Consider the following 13,159-nt stretch of genomic DNA (forward strand, 5'->3'; position numbering starts at 1 on the left):
GCGGCTGTGCTTTGCTGGAGCAGCCGTGAAGAGATACCCCACATCCAAGATAAGAGAAACCCAAGTAAGATGGTAGGTGTTGTGAGAGGCATCAGAGGGCAAACACACAAACCATAATCACAGAAAACTAGTCAATCTAATCACATGGACCACAGCCTTGTCTAACTCAATGAAACTAAGCCATGCCATGTGGGGCCACCCAAGACGGGTGGGTCATGGTGGAGAGGTCTGACAGAATGTGGTCCACTGGAGAAGGGAATGGCAAACCACTTCAGTATTCTTGCCCTGAGAACCCCATGAACAGTATGAAAAGGCAAAATGATAGGATACTGAAAGAGGAACTCCTCAGGTCTGTAGGTCCCAATATGCTACTGGAGATCAGTGGAGAAATAACTCCAGAAAGAATGAAGGGATGGACCCAAAGCAAAAACAATACCCAGTTGTGGATGTGACTGGTGATAGAAGCAAGGTCCGATGCTGTAAAGAACAATATTGCATAGGAACCTGGAATGTTAGGTCCATGAATCAAGGCAAATTGGAGGTAGTCAAACAGATGGCAAGAGTGAACATCGACATTCTAGGAATCAGCGAACTAAAATGGGCTGGAATGAGTGAATTTAAATCAGATGACCTTTATATCTACTACTGTGGGCAGGAATCCCTTAGAAGAAACAGAGTAGCCATCATGGTCAACAAAATTGTCCGAAATGCAGTACTTGGATGCGATGTCAAAAATGACAGAATGATCTCTGTTCGTTTCCAAGGCAAACCATTCAGTATCACAGTAATTCAAGTCAATGACCCAACCAGTAACGCTGAAGAAGCTGAAGTTGAACGGTTCTATGAAGACCTTCAAGACCTTTTAGAACTAACACCCAAAAAAAATGTCCTTTTCTTTATAGGCGACTGGAATGCAAAAGTAGGAAGTCAAGAAACACCTGGAGTGACAGGCAAATTTGGCCTTGGAATATGGAATGAAGCAGGGCAAAGGCTAATAGCATTTTGCCAAGAGAACGCACTGGTCATAACAAACACCCTCTTCCTACAACACAAGAGAAAACCCTACACATGGACATCACCAGATGGTCAACACTAAAATCAGTTGATTATATTCTTTACAACCAAGGATGGAGAAGCTCTATACAGTCAGCAAAAACAAGACTGGGAGCTGACTGTGGCTCAGATCATGAACTCCTTATTGCCATATTCAGACTTAAATTGAAGCAAGTAGGGAAAACCACTAGATCATTCAGCAATGACCTAAATCAAATTCCTTATGATTATACAGTGAAAGTGAGAGATAGATTGAAGGGAATAGATCTGATAGGTAGAGTGCCTGATGAACTATGGACAGAGGTTCATGACATTGTACAGGAGACAGGAATCAAGACCATCCCAATGGAAAAGAAATGCAAAAAAGCAAAATGGCTGTCTGGGAGGCCTTACAAATAGCTGTGAAAAGAAGAGAAGTGAAAAGCAAAGGAGAAAAGGAAAGATATAAGCATCTGAATGCAGAATTCCAAAGAATAGCAAGAGGAGATAAGAAAGCCTTCCTCAGTGATCAATGCAAAGAAATAGAGGAAAACAACAGAATGGGAAAGACTAGAGATCTCTTCAAGAAAATTAGATATACAAAGCGAACATTTCATGCAAAGATGGGCTCGATAAAGTACAGAAATGGTATGGACCTAACAGAAGCAGAAGATATTAAGAAGAGGTGGCCAGAATACACAGAACTGTACAAAAAAGATTTTCACGACCAAGATAATCACGATGGTGTGATCACACACCTAGAGCCAGACATCCTGGAATGTGAAGTCAAGTGGGCCTTAGAAAGCATCACTATGAACAAAGCTAGTGGAGGTGATGGAATTCCCATTGAGTTATTTCAAATCCTGAAAGATGATGCTGTGAAAATGCTGCACTCAATATGCCAGCAAATTTGGAAAAGTCAGCAGTGGCCACAGGACTGGAAAAGGTCAGTTTTCATTCCAATCCCAAAGAAAGGCAATTCCAAAGAATGCTCAAACTACTGCACAATTGCACTCATCTCACACGATAGTAAAGTAATGCTCAAAATTCTCCAAGCCAGGCTTCAGCAATATATGAACCGTGAACTTCCAGATGTTCAAGGTGGTTTCAGAAAAGGCAGAGAAACCAGAGATCAAATTGCCAACATCTGCTGGATCATGGAAAAAGCAAGAGAGCTCTGGAAAAACATCTATTTCTGTTTATTGACTATGCCAAAGCCTTTGACTGTGTGGATCACAATAAACTGTGGAAAATTCTTCAAGAGATGGGAATACCAGACCACCTGACCTGCCTCTTGAGAAACCTATATGCAGGTCAGGAAGCAACAGTTAGAACTAGACATGGACCAACAGACTGGTTCCAAATAGGAAAAGGAGTACGTCAAGGCTGTATACTGTCATCCTGCTAATTTAACTTATATGCAGAGTACATCATGAGAAACGCTGGGCTGGAAGAAGCACAAGCTGTAATCAAGATTGCCGGGAGAAATATCAGTAACCTCAGATATGCAGATGACACCTCCCTTATGGCAGAAAGTGAAGAGGAACTAAAAAGCCTCTTGATGAAAGTGAAAGAGGAGAGTGAAAAAGTTGGCTTCAAGCTCAACATTCAGAAAGCTAAGATCATGGCATCTGGTTCCATCACTTCACAGGAAAAAGATGGGGAAACAGTGGAAACAGTGTCAGGCTTTATTTTGGGGGGGCTCCAAAATCACTGCAGATGGTGATTGCAGCCATGAAATTAAAAGACCGTTACTCCTTGGAAGGAAAGTTATGACCAACCTAGATAGCATATTCAAAAGCAGAGACATTACTTTGCCAACAAAGGTCTGTCTAGTCAAGGCTGTTTTTCCAGTGGTCATGTACGGATGTGAAAGTTGGACTATGAAGAAAGCTGAGCGCCAAAGAATTGATGCTTTTGAACTGTGGTGTTGGAGAAGACTCTTGAGAGTCCCTTGGACTGCAAGGAGATCCAACCAGTCCATCCTAAAGGAGATCAGTCCTGGGTGTTCATTGGAAGGACTGATGCTAAAGCTGAAACTCCAATACTTTGGCCACCTCATGCAAAGAGTTGACTCTTTGGAAAAGACTCTGATGCTGGGAGGGATTGGGGGCAGGAGGAGAAGGGGACGACAAAGGATGAGATGGTTGGATGGCATCACTGACTCGATGAACATGAGTCTGAGTGAATTCTGTGAGTTGGTGATGGACAGGGAGGCCTGGCGTGCTGCGATTCATGGGGTCGCAAAGAGTTGGACATGATGAACGACTGAACTGAACTGAACTGAACTGAACTAATGGAATTTTACAGAAAGAAATTGAGCCACTGAATGGCAAGATAGACAGCTTAGAAAAACAACCGAGTGAGTTAGAAAACCAGATTTCATGTAAATTGCAGCAAAAAGTGATATAATTTATGAGGTGAAGTTAACATTTAAAAAAATTAGAAGTGTAACCTTGATCCAGTAGCAGAGAGAGAGAGAGAGACGTTTAATCTTGACACCCATTAGCACTGTTCTCTTTCTTTTCTCACAGATGGGAGTTTCCACTTTAGAAAGAGTAATAAACCCTGATGTTTCTGAGTATTCAGAGTGGCTGCTACATAGGAAAAGCAAAGACAAATATGCTTGGCACTCAAGTGATTCATTCAGGCATCTCTTAGGATTAAGGCAGCAGTCTGGGCTCTGGCACATCCCACTAATCCCCCTTTTATACGTTTTCTAGAAGTTGTGACCAACCAGAATCCTGGAGAAGGTGTGGCAGAATCTGGTGAGCCTAATGTAAGAAATGAGTGGATTTGAGAGGTAGATGCTGCACTTGTATCGCCAAGATGTCCTGGGATCACTTTTAGGACTTTAGTGGTTTCATTTGTCCCCCAAATGCTTTGGCTAATGGAGGACCTGTACTCAGAAACCTACAAGACCCTGATAAAAGAATTTGAAGATGACACAGACAGATGGACAAAAGACACTGTGTTCATGGATTGGAAACATTAATATTGTTAAAATGACCATGCTACCCAAGGCAATCTACAAATTTAAGGCAATCTTTATCAAAATACCCATGGCATTTTTCCAGAACTAGAACAAACAACTCTAAAATTTATGTGGAAACACAAAAGACCATGAACAGCCAAAACAATCTTGAGAAAAAAAGAGCAAAACTGGAGGAATCAGGCTCCCTGACTTCAGACTGTATTACAAAGTTACAGTCATCAAAACAGTATAGTACTGGCACAAAAACAGAAATATAGACTAATGCAACAGGATAGATAGCCTAGAAATAAAGTAATGTGCCTGTGGGCACCTTATCTTTGACAAAAGAGGCAATAATATACAATGGGCAAAACATAGTCTCTTCAATAAGTGGTGTGGCAAAATTGGACAGCTACATGTAAAAGAATGAAATTAGAACATTTCCTCATACAATATACAAAAATAAACTCAAACTGGTATAATTATTTTGGAAAACAATCTGACATTATTTACAAAAGTTGAGCATACAGATACCCTATGACAATTCTGTTGGGTAATGACCTAGACCCAGAATTGCCACGTGAAACAAGAGACAGGGCAGCACTATTCGAAACAGCTCCAAACAGGAAAAAACCCTTGTATATATTTCCTAGTGGCTTATTTTAATTGCTGTATAGTAATCCATTATGGCTTCCCTTGTGGCTCAGCTGGTAATCTGAGTGCAATCTGCCTGCAGTGTGGGAGACCTGGGTTTGATCCCTGGGTTGGAAAGATCCCCTGGAGAAGGAAAAGGCTACCCACTCCAGTATTCTGGCCTGGAGAATTCCATGGAGTTGCAAAAAGTTGGACACGACTGAGTGACTTTCACGTTCACTTTCAATCCATTATACATTACAATTTATTTCAGTTCAGTTCAGTTGCTCAGTCGTGTCCGACTTTTTGCAACCCCATGGACTACAGCACGCCAGGCCTCCCTGTCCATCATCAACTCCCAGAGTTTGTGTCCATTGAGTCAGTCATGCCATCCAACCATCTCATCCTCTGTTGTCCCATTCTCCTCCCGCTTTCAATCTTCCCAGCATCAGGGTCTTTTCAAATGAGTCAGTTCTTTGCATCAGGTGGCCAAAGTATTGGAGTTTCAGCTTCAGTATCAGTCCTTCCGATGAATATTCAGGACAATTTATTTATCCATTGCTTTTCTGACTAATACATCATTTATGCCAGTTCTATGGATCTGATCATCCTTTTTAAAAATTTGATTTGTAACAACAGTTCTTTGTACGTTAACATTAACCTATTATTTATCTTACATGTTATGGAATTTTTCACTTAATTTGTCATTAATGTTTGATCTTTCTTTACAATGTTTTTCTGTATGAAAGCTTTACATTTTTATGCAATAAAATTATCAGTAGTTACACCTATGGCTTTGGGGTTTTACGACATGTTCAGAGTAAATTTTTTCATACCAATATTACAGAAACTCATGTTTTATTCCAACATGTGTATGGTTCTATTTTTGTTTAGTCTTTGATCCATCTAGAATTTTTTTTGTGTGTATGACTCTAACTTCAGTCAGTACATTCAAATGAATAACCAATCATCGTATTAAACCATCCCTTTTTCCCCACTGAAATGAAATGCCATCTATTAAACTGCCATATATGCACTATTTATGGTGTAGTTGATGCCATGTGGCAAACAAAATATCTTAGAATTCTTCAAGCCCGAGAGGATACGGCTACCATAAGGATGGGTTTTAGTATCAGCACAGATGTTTCCACATAGACTGAAGAAAACATCTGTATGCTTAGTTGTCAGATAGAGACTGGGGGAAGGTCAAGTGCAGTCAATGATATCATAAAAGGGAAGAGAATTCTATTTGGAATTTCAGAAGCCTTAAAAGAAGGCTCAGGTCAGCTTCTTCTGAAGACTGAGGCCAGATTCACTGGCTTCTTCACCTCCCTACCTGACACAGGTCTCAGCAGTGGATGAGTGTATCAGTTGTAAATGTCTTAAGTAATAGAAAGCTCAGATACGAGTTTATTTTTCACAGAGCTAGCAGTTGAGAGGTGGGCAGATAAAGGTGTAGGTTTCATGGCCTAAAATTGTCAGAGCCAAATCCAGGTCATTTTCCTGCTGATCACAAGATGACTCCTCCAGTTCAGGTAACACTTAGAGAATGTTCAAGGCAGCATAAATGGTAAACGGTAGCATCATATCTTTTCCCAAGACAGCAGAAAGTTTTCCCGGAAGCCACCGATCAAATCTCCATTATGCTTCAGTGTCCAAAAGTGGGGCCTGTAGCCATTGCTAGCAGCAAGGATGGCTGAGAAAATGGTATCTTTTCATAACTAAACTTTTCTAGACTGTCGGGTTGTATGTAATAAGTAAAAAGGGGGTGGGGATGACCAGCAATGAAAAAAGTCTGCCCATCCATTTATTCATTCAAAAAAAGTATTATTGAGCACCTGAGCAGCCCATGTGAACCAAAGAGAGAGGAGCGTGCGTGGCTTGTTCTTGAGGAAATGAGACTGAGGTGGAGTGATCAAAAGGAGATGATAAGACATGAGTTCAGGGCAGTTTGTAGGGCCCAATCTGACTTACAACAAAGTGACATCTCCTTGGCTGTTCAGTGGAGAAGAAGTTGAAAAGAGGCAAGGATGATAGCAGAGAGACAGACGATGGGTAGCAGTGGAGATGGTGAAAAGTGGCAAGATATGGATACACTTTAGAGACCAAGCCGACCCAATTCTTCTGATAGATCAGCTGTTAGACCCCAAACCACACAGTTTCTGCAAAATATACTTCTATTTTCTCCCAAGTTTCATCAGCAAAGCTGACTCAAACAGGCACATGTGTGATGGGAACTTACCACTGCACAGCATGGAATTTGCTTATGTGGTAGTCAGTGGACTTGGTCCCTAATCATCATAAAAATGGCAGAAAGCAGGAAGCTATAAACTCTTGTGACCTGTGACTCCCTTCATATCAGCTGCACTGACTGCAGAATTCCTGGGCCACCCCCATGACGGACTGTGCCCCCTGATCCCGTGAAATCTATACGAGGTTAACCATTTACACTGCTTATTTGCTGATATAGAAATAAACCCTGGGCACTAACACCACAAGTAGAATTTCAGGGACTAGGTACCTATCGGGAGAAGGAAATGGCAACCCACTCCTGTATTCTTGCCTGGAGAATCCCATGGACAGAGGAGCTTGATGGGCTGCTGTCCACAGGGTCGCAGAGAGTCAGACACGACTGAAGCAACTTAGCATGCATGCAGTAATAAACTCAACAACAAAACAAAACACACACACAAAAGATGTGGGACTGAAAAAATGGAGTCAAAGAAAACACCAATTTTGGCCTGAACGACTTACAGCATTTCCCACTCATTGAGCTGGAGAAGGCTGAAGGGGGACCTGGTTAGGAGGGAACGGCAGGTGTCTCATCTGCTGAAGCTCAGTAAATTTCTGTCCTGTGTTCTTTCTTGGATGCAGAATGTCTTTTGCTTGGGAAACTGTGTTCAGGATTCAGCAGTGTCAGTCAGTGGATTTTTATGTTCATTAACAGCTGTAGTTTTGCAATAAAAAACTAAATGATCGTTTTTAACTTTTCAGACAAAGCAGGCTTGCAAAGAGCCAAGGGAAAAACCATCTGGCCTTGGCACAGGGGTGTCTGTAGAAGCCCTGAAGCTGCTGAGCATCACATTTCTGCTGTGCTCTCTGACTTGCCTCTTGCTGGAGACTGTTGCTTCCTCTGTGTCACTGCCACAACACTCAGTGGGTGTGTTTGCCGTTATGATGAAAGTTCCGGCCTCCATAGGACCTAAGATTCCCATCGAAGGTCAGAAAAAACTGATTTTGTATTTAAAAATAATCTTCATTATTTTTATTTTATTTTTTTATTTTATTTTAATCTTCATGTCCATTATTCCTGGTTGGGTTCAATTTAGTTCAACCAACATGAGCCCACCTACCGTGCACCAATCCGTGTGCTAAATGACACGGATTAGGCATTCACAGGTGGGCAGCCCCACCCATAGGTGTCAACCTTCCATGAAATATGACAAATGCACCCTGAGGACAAAGGGAGAATTACAGTTGTTTGCGGGGAAGTGTCAGGAAGGACTTGAGGAAGGAAGCAAAATGTAAAATTAGCAAAATTAGCCAATGCTAATAGGTCACTGACCCGCAACTTAGGTGCTCCCAGAGCCCAGTGTGTTGCTTGAGTCCTTCCCAGCACTGGAAAGTGAATTGTGGTGAGCAGTGACCCCTCGTGACTTCAGGTCACAGACATGTGTGTTTACCCTACCTCTCCCCTTGATCACCAGACTCTGTGAAGTTCCTTCTGCCAGCTTCCAAGGCCTGTTTGTCCCCTCTGGCTGCTCCTGGGGCTGGTGACTGTCTCTTCTCTTCACCAGACATGCAGGGGCCTTTGCCTCCCAAACACCCTCTAGGCAGGTAGTTATGAAATCAAGCTCCTTTCTCACAAAGTTCCACATTGATTCATGGAGATAATTGCTCCTGTTTGACATACCAGAGGCAAAGATGAAACCATCTGAGGATACACTTTTTTTTTTTTCCAAATGTGTATTCCTTTAACCACTTAGCTTAGCAGTGTCATTAAAAATATGGGCCCTGGGCCACTATAAGAATGTCAGATCTGGGACAACTCTGAACTTGAACCAGAGTTTGTATCCCAACTTCATTATTGACTCAGTGAACATCTGTTCTCTTCCTGCAGAAAATTCCAGGTCCTGGCTGAGCAACTTCAAGGATTATCTCTGCAATCTCATCAGGAGCCACATCCCTCCAGCAGCCATTTTTATTTTTCTTATTATGTCAGCAGTGCTGGGGATCCTCTGCTGCCTCACGTAAGCTTCTGGAAGAGGAGGGAAGGGAGGGAACATGTACCTAGGGAGAGGCAGGAATGGCCATGTGATCCCCTCTTTGAAAAATTCTCCTCCACGTTCTCTTTTTTTCTCCATTCTGCTCCATCCCTTGACAGGTGACATTTAAAGACCAGTATTTGCAACTGATCTTTTTTTTTTTTTTTTTAGTAACTTAATTAATTTCTAATTATCCTTCCCTTGGGTATAGGAATCATACATGGTAAACAAATGATTAACTCTTCTCTATTGCCTGGACTTCCTTGGTGGTTCAGATGGTAAAGTGTCTGCCTTTAATGCAGGAGACCCGGGTTCAATCCCCGGGTCGGGAAGATCTCCTGGAGAAAGAAATGGCAACCCACTCCAGTATTCTTGCCAGGAAAATCTCATGGATGGAGGAGCCTGGTAGGCTACAGTCCATGGGGTTGCAAAGAGTTGGACATGACTGAGCAACTTCACTTCATTGCCTCAAAAATGGACCAAAATATTTACTATTAAATCACGTGAAGCCAAAGAGATTCTTGAAATCTCTAACCAAACACTTAAGCTTAGCTAATTAGTAAGGGTCACTCATTCGTGTCCTACTCTTTGCAACCCCATGGACTATACAGTCCATGGAATTCTCCAGGCCAGAATACTGGAGTGGGTAGCCTTTCCCTTCTCCCATGGGAAGGGACTCTTCCAGGGGAATCTTCCCAAGCCAGGGATCAAACTTACGTCTCCCGCAATGCAGGCAGATTCTTTACCAGCTGAGCCACCAGGGAAGCCCAGACAAGCCTCAATTTCATTAATTTAATCAGTATTTAGCTAAGAGATGACCACTTGCCAGTCTCTGTACTGGTTACTAGAGAGAGAGAAATAACACGATTGAATAATTACAGCCTGATGTATCAGGACTCTGAGGTGAGACAGAGCCCACGTAGAGAAACTTGGATTGAAAAGGCTTTGTGTAGGGGAGGGCTGTTTTCAAACTGAAGAATCTAATCAAGTGGCTGTGGTCAAAGATCAGGTGAAGGGTGTGGTTCCTGACAACCTCAAAACGCCCATGGATGGAGAACCATGTCTGGGAAGCAAAGTTGGATATGGTTCTCAGCACACTAGACTGATTGGAGCCACACAGAACTCAGTGAGCTTATTTGTTGTTTGAGCTGTAAAGCAGTATTTGGACCTGAGAAGGACAGGGGCTCTGAAGGCCCCTAGGAGGCTTTCTCCCTGACACTTCAGATGCAGCCGCAGGGAACAGTAGACCAGAGGAGCCTCCCAGAGGATGGGCCCTGGTGGGCCAGGGAGCTCAATTTGATGGAAGAGTTTGCGTGCTGAGTGTCTGACCAGCAGGATTCCAGAATGACTACAGAGCAGGGACTGTTACATGCCTCCCAGTCTTCCTCTTTTCCAAAGGGAGGGTTGATGGCAGTTGTCCACTTCCTGTTCCTTCACTGTATGGAAGATGGCAGAGGTGGTGATCAGGGGCACATGGGTTGATTTCAGTTCAAAGTTCTTTTTCCCGAGAGGAGCCACACCAGGACTTGAGACCAACAAACACTCTGGAAACAGGCTGGGCAGTGGGAGTGTGCAGCATCTTATCAGGATCCCTTATCAGGGATCCACGCCCGTGCAGGGCAGCGGGGAAGGGAGAAGCTGAACTGCCTTGCAAGCACAGCAAGGCCTTGAGCGGCCCCTTCGGAGTGGTCTTCCCTTTATCAGTACACCTTGAGTGGCAGCTGCGGGATTTAGGCCACCCCAGGAAGTACAGGCTCTGTATTCACCAATCCTGTCCCTCCTTGCCAAGCCCAGAGGAAGATTGCATGTCGCAACTGCAAGAGCCGGGAGTCAAACCAAGATGCACGCAGTTCTGTATCTTTTAAGTCCTTGTGGCTCCAACTCCAGCCGGCAGGCCAGCTGCCTCAGAAACATCTGAACGATTTCTGTGAAGATAGTTAGGCAACATGCCAAGAGAAAGACTTCCTTCTTTGAAGTAAATGGCTCAGCCTGGGGAGAAAAACCAATAAACCTTTGCTGGGAACAAGCAAGGACGTTAAGAGGGGGAAAAAAAAAAGACATGGATGACAAAATATAAAAGGAGATAGGGAAAGCAGAACCCCCAAAGCTGGCTCTATCAAATAAACAAAGACTTCAGTGAAAGTAAGATTAGATAAAAAAATGATAGATGCAGGAGACATATCCATGAATTTTTTGGTAGAAAAAGGACCAAAATAATACAACAGAAACAAATACTTCAAGGCATAATTTTGTCACATGTGGTGGAAACAAAGGAAAGCTTGAGTCTCAAATCACACAGAAAGATGGGCACTTGGGACTGAGCCCACTGTGGACTGGCACTAATACTTGATTTTCTATGATTACATTTCGCAGTAAGGACTGCAAACAGTTTCTCTGTGCCCCTTTATTCACCCTCTATAAGCATTAGTGGTGGCTACAATGAAGGCTTAGGATAGCCACTGGGTAGCTAAGCAAATCCCCACTGAAGCCTGGAGAATTCTCACCTCTCTGGCGGCAATCATGAGATGCAGAAATACTTGTATAAGGAATTTTTAGTATGGTTTTCACTAGCAAAGGAATAGAACCAACTGAAATGATTCTTGGCTGGTTAAAGAAAGCTGTGAACATTCATACTAATCACATGGAATCAGAGTCATGAAATACTGTTGAGTGAAAAAAAAAACCTATTGTAATGGAGGATATACAATTCCACCCAATTTATTGTGAAAAAATTACTTCCAGGGAAAGAAAAATCCTTGAAGGATCTAACCAAAGATTTGGACATTGGTTATCTCCTTCAGATAGTGAATAGGTGATTTTAATAATCACGATTGTTGTTGTTACTTAGTTTCAGGTTTATTTTTGTCTGCCCTTTTCAATCTTTCCACAACAAAACAAATTGTTTAATTAGGAAGTTTTTAAAAAGAAACTTCAAAACAAGAAAAACTATCTGAACTTACTTCTACTCTACCTCTACATCCAATCCCACACTCTTACTTTCTCAAGTCATGAAAGCCTTTTCACGATATGAAATCACTTGGTTCATACTAACACAAAAAGCAGTCCAAAATCCTATCTTGGAAAAGGTGATATAATGACAAAGTAACTCTGCAGACCAAGACAGTGTGTTGGAATTTAAATTCCCTTCAGCAGTCATCATTGTCTCTTCCTTTCCCAGTGTTCTAATAGGTGAACCAGTCCAATGAAGTATGAGAAGATTCAATGGACAAGTGTAATGCTTAGCTTGCTGGATTCCAAGAGAGTGGAGAGTGTGATATTTGTGTACAATAAGGAAGTATCTACCAGGTAAAATTAAATCATCTTACATCTTAAACGATCTTTGCCTTTATTTTCTCCTTTAAAACATGCAATTGAAACAAAATGATAAGAGACTCATTACTGTTTTAATTATAAAATCATACATCTTGCTCATGCTCAGTTGTGTCCGACTCTCTGTGACCACATGGACTGTAGCCCATCAGGCTCCTCTGTCTGTGGGATTTTCCAGACAAGAATACTGAACTGGGTTGCCATTTCCTCCTCCAGGGGATCTTCCCAATCCAGGGACCGAACCTTTGTTTCCTGCTGCTGCTGCTGCTGCTAAGTCCCTCCAGTCGTGTCTGACTCTGTGCGACCCCATAGACGGCAGCCCACCAGGCTCCCCCATCCCTGGGATTCTCCAGGCAAGAACACTGGAGTGGGTTGCCATTTCCTTCTCCAATGCATGAAAGTGAAAAGTGAAAGGAAAGTCGCTCAGTCGTGTCCAACTCCTAGGGACCCCATGTACCGCAGCCTACCAGGTTCCTCCGTCCATGGGATTTTCCAGGCAAGAGTACCGGAGTGGGGTGCCATTGCCTTCTCCTTGTCTCCTGCACTGGAAGGCAAATTCTTTCCCACTGAGCCATCTGAGAAGCCCCAAATAATACATACTTATCGCAAAAAAAAAAATCATAAAATATAGAAAGAAGAGAAAATACCCATAATTCTAGCACCCAGAAACAAACATTCTTTACATCTTGGTGTATCTTCTTTCAAACTTTTTTCTATTCTTATACTAACAGTTTCCCAAAATCTGTTCTCAAAGCAATAGCTTCATTTTAATAAATGTTATGAGACAATAGGACTGTGTGGCCAATTAGGCTGGAGAGATGCTGAATTAAATAAATGTAAACGTTATTTCTTTGCTCTAGCACTTCTAAGAGCCTTTCACAGGCTAACATGGATCTGCACAAAAGAGTAGAATAGGCATTTCTGA

At 42.5% G+C, this 13,159-nt stretch overlaps 1 protein-coding gene across 1 annotated transcript; it reads left to right on the forward strand.

Moving 5' to 3' along the window:
- The first annotated feature begins 5,875 nt into the window (after positions 1-5,875).
- SMIM9 (small integral membrane protein 9) lies at positions 5,876-12,244 on the forward strand. The gene is made up of 4 exons (XM_015461499.3): positions 5,876-6,174; positions 7,634-7,859; positions 8,760-8,889; positions 12,083-12,244. Exons 1-4 carry the CDS (start codon positions 6,157-6,159, stop codon positions 12,108-12,110), a joined length of 402 nt encoding a protein of 133 aa, XP_015316985.2. The 5' UTR covers positions 5,876-6,156; the 3' UTR covers positions 12,111-12,244.
- Positions 12,245-13,159: the final 915 nt, after the last annotated feature.

Source organism: Bos taurus, chromosome X (assembly GCF_002263795.3).
Source record: "Bos taurus isolate L1 Dominette 01449 registration number 42190680 breed Hereford chromosome X, ARS-UCD2.0, whole genome shotgun sequence".
NCBI classification, from domain to species: Eukaryota; Metazoa; Chordata; class Mammalia; order Artiodactyla; family Bovidae; genus Bos; species Bos taurus.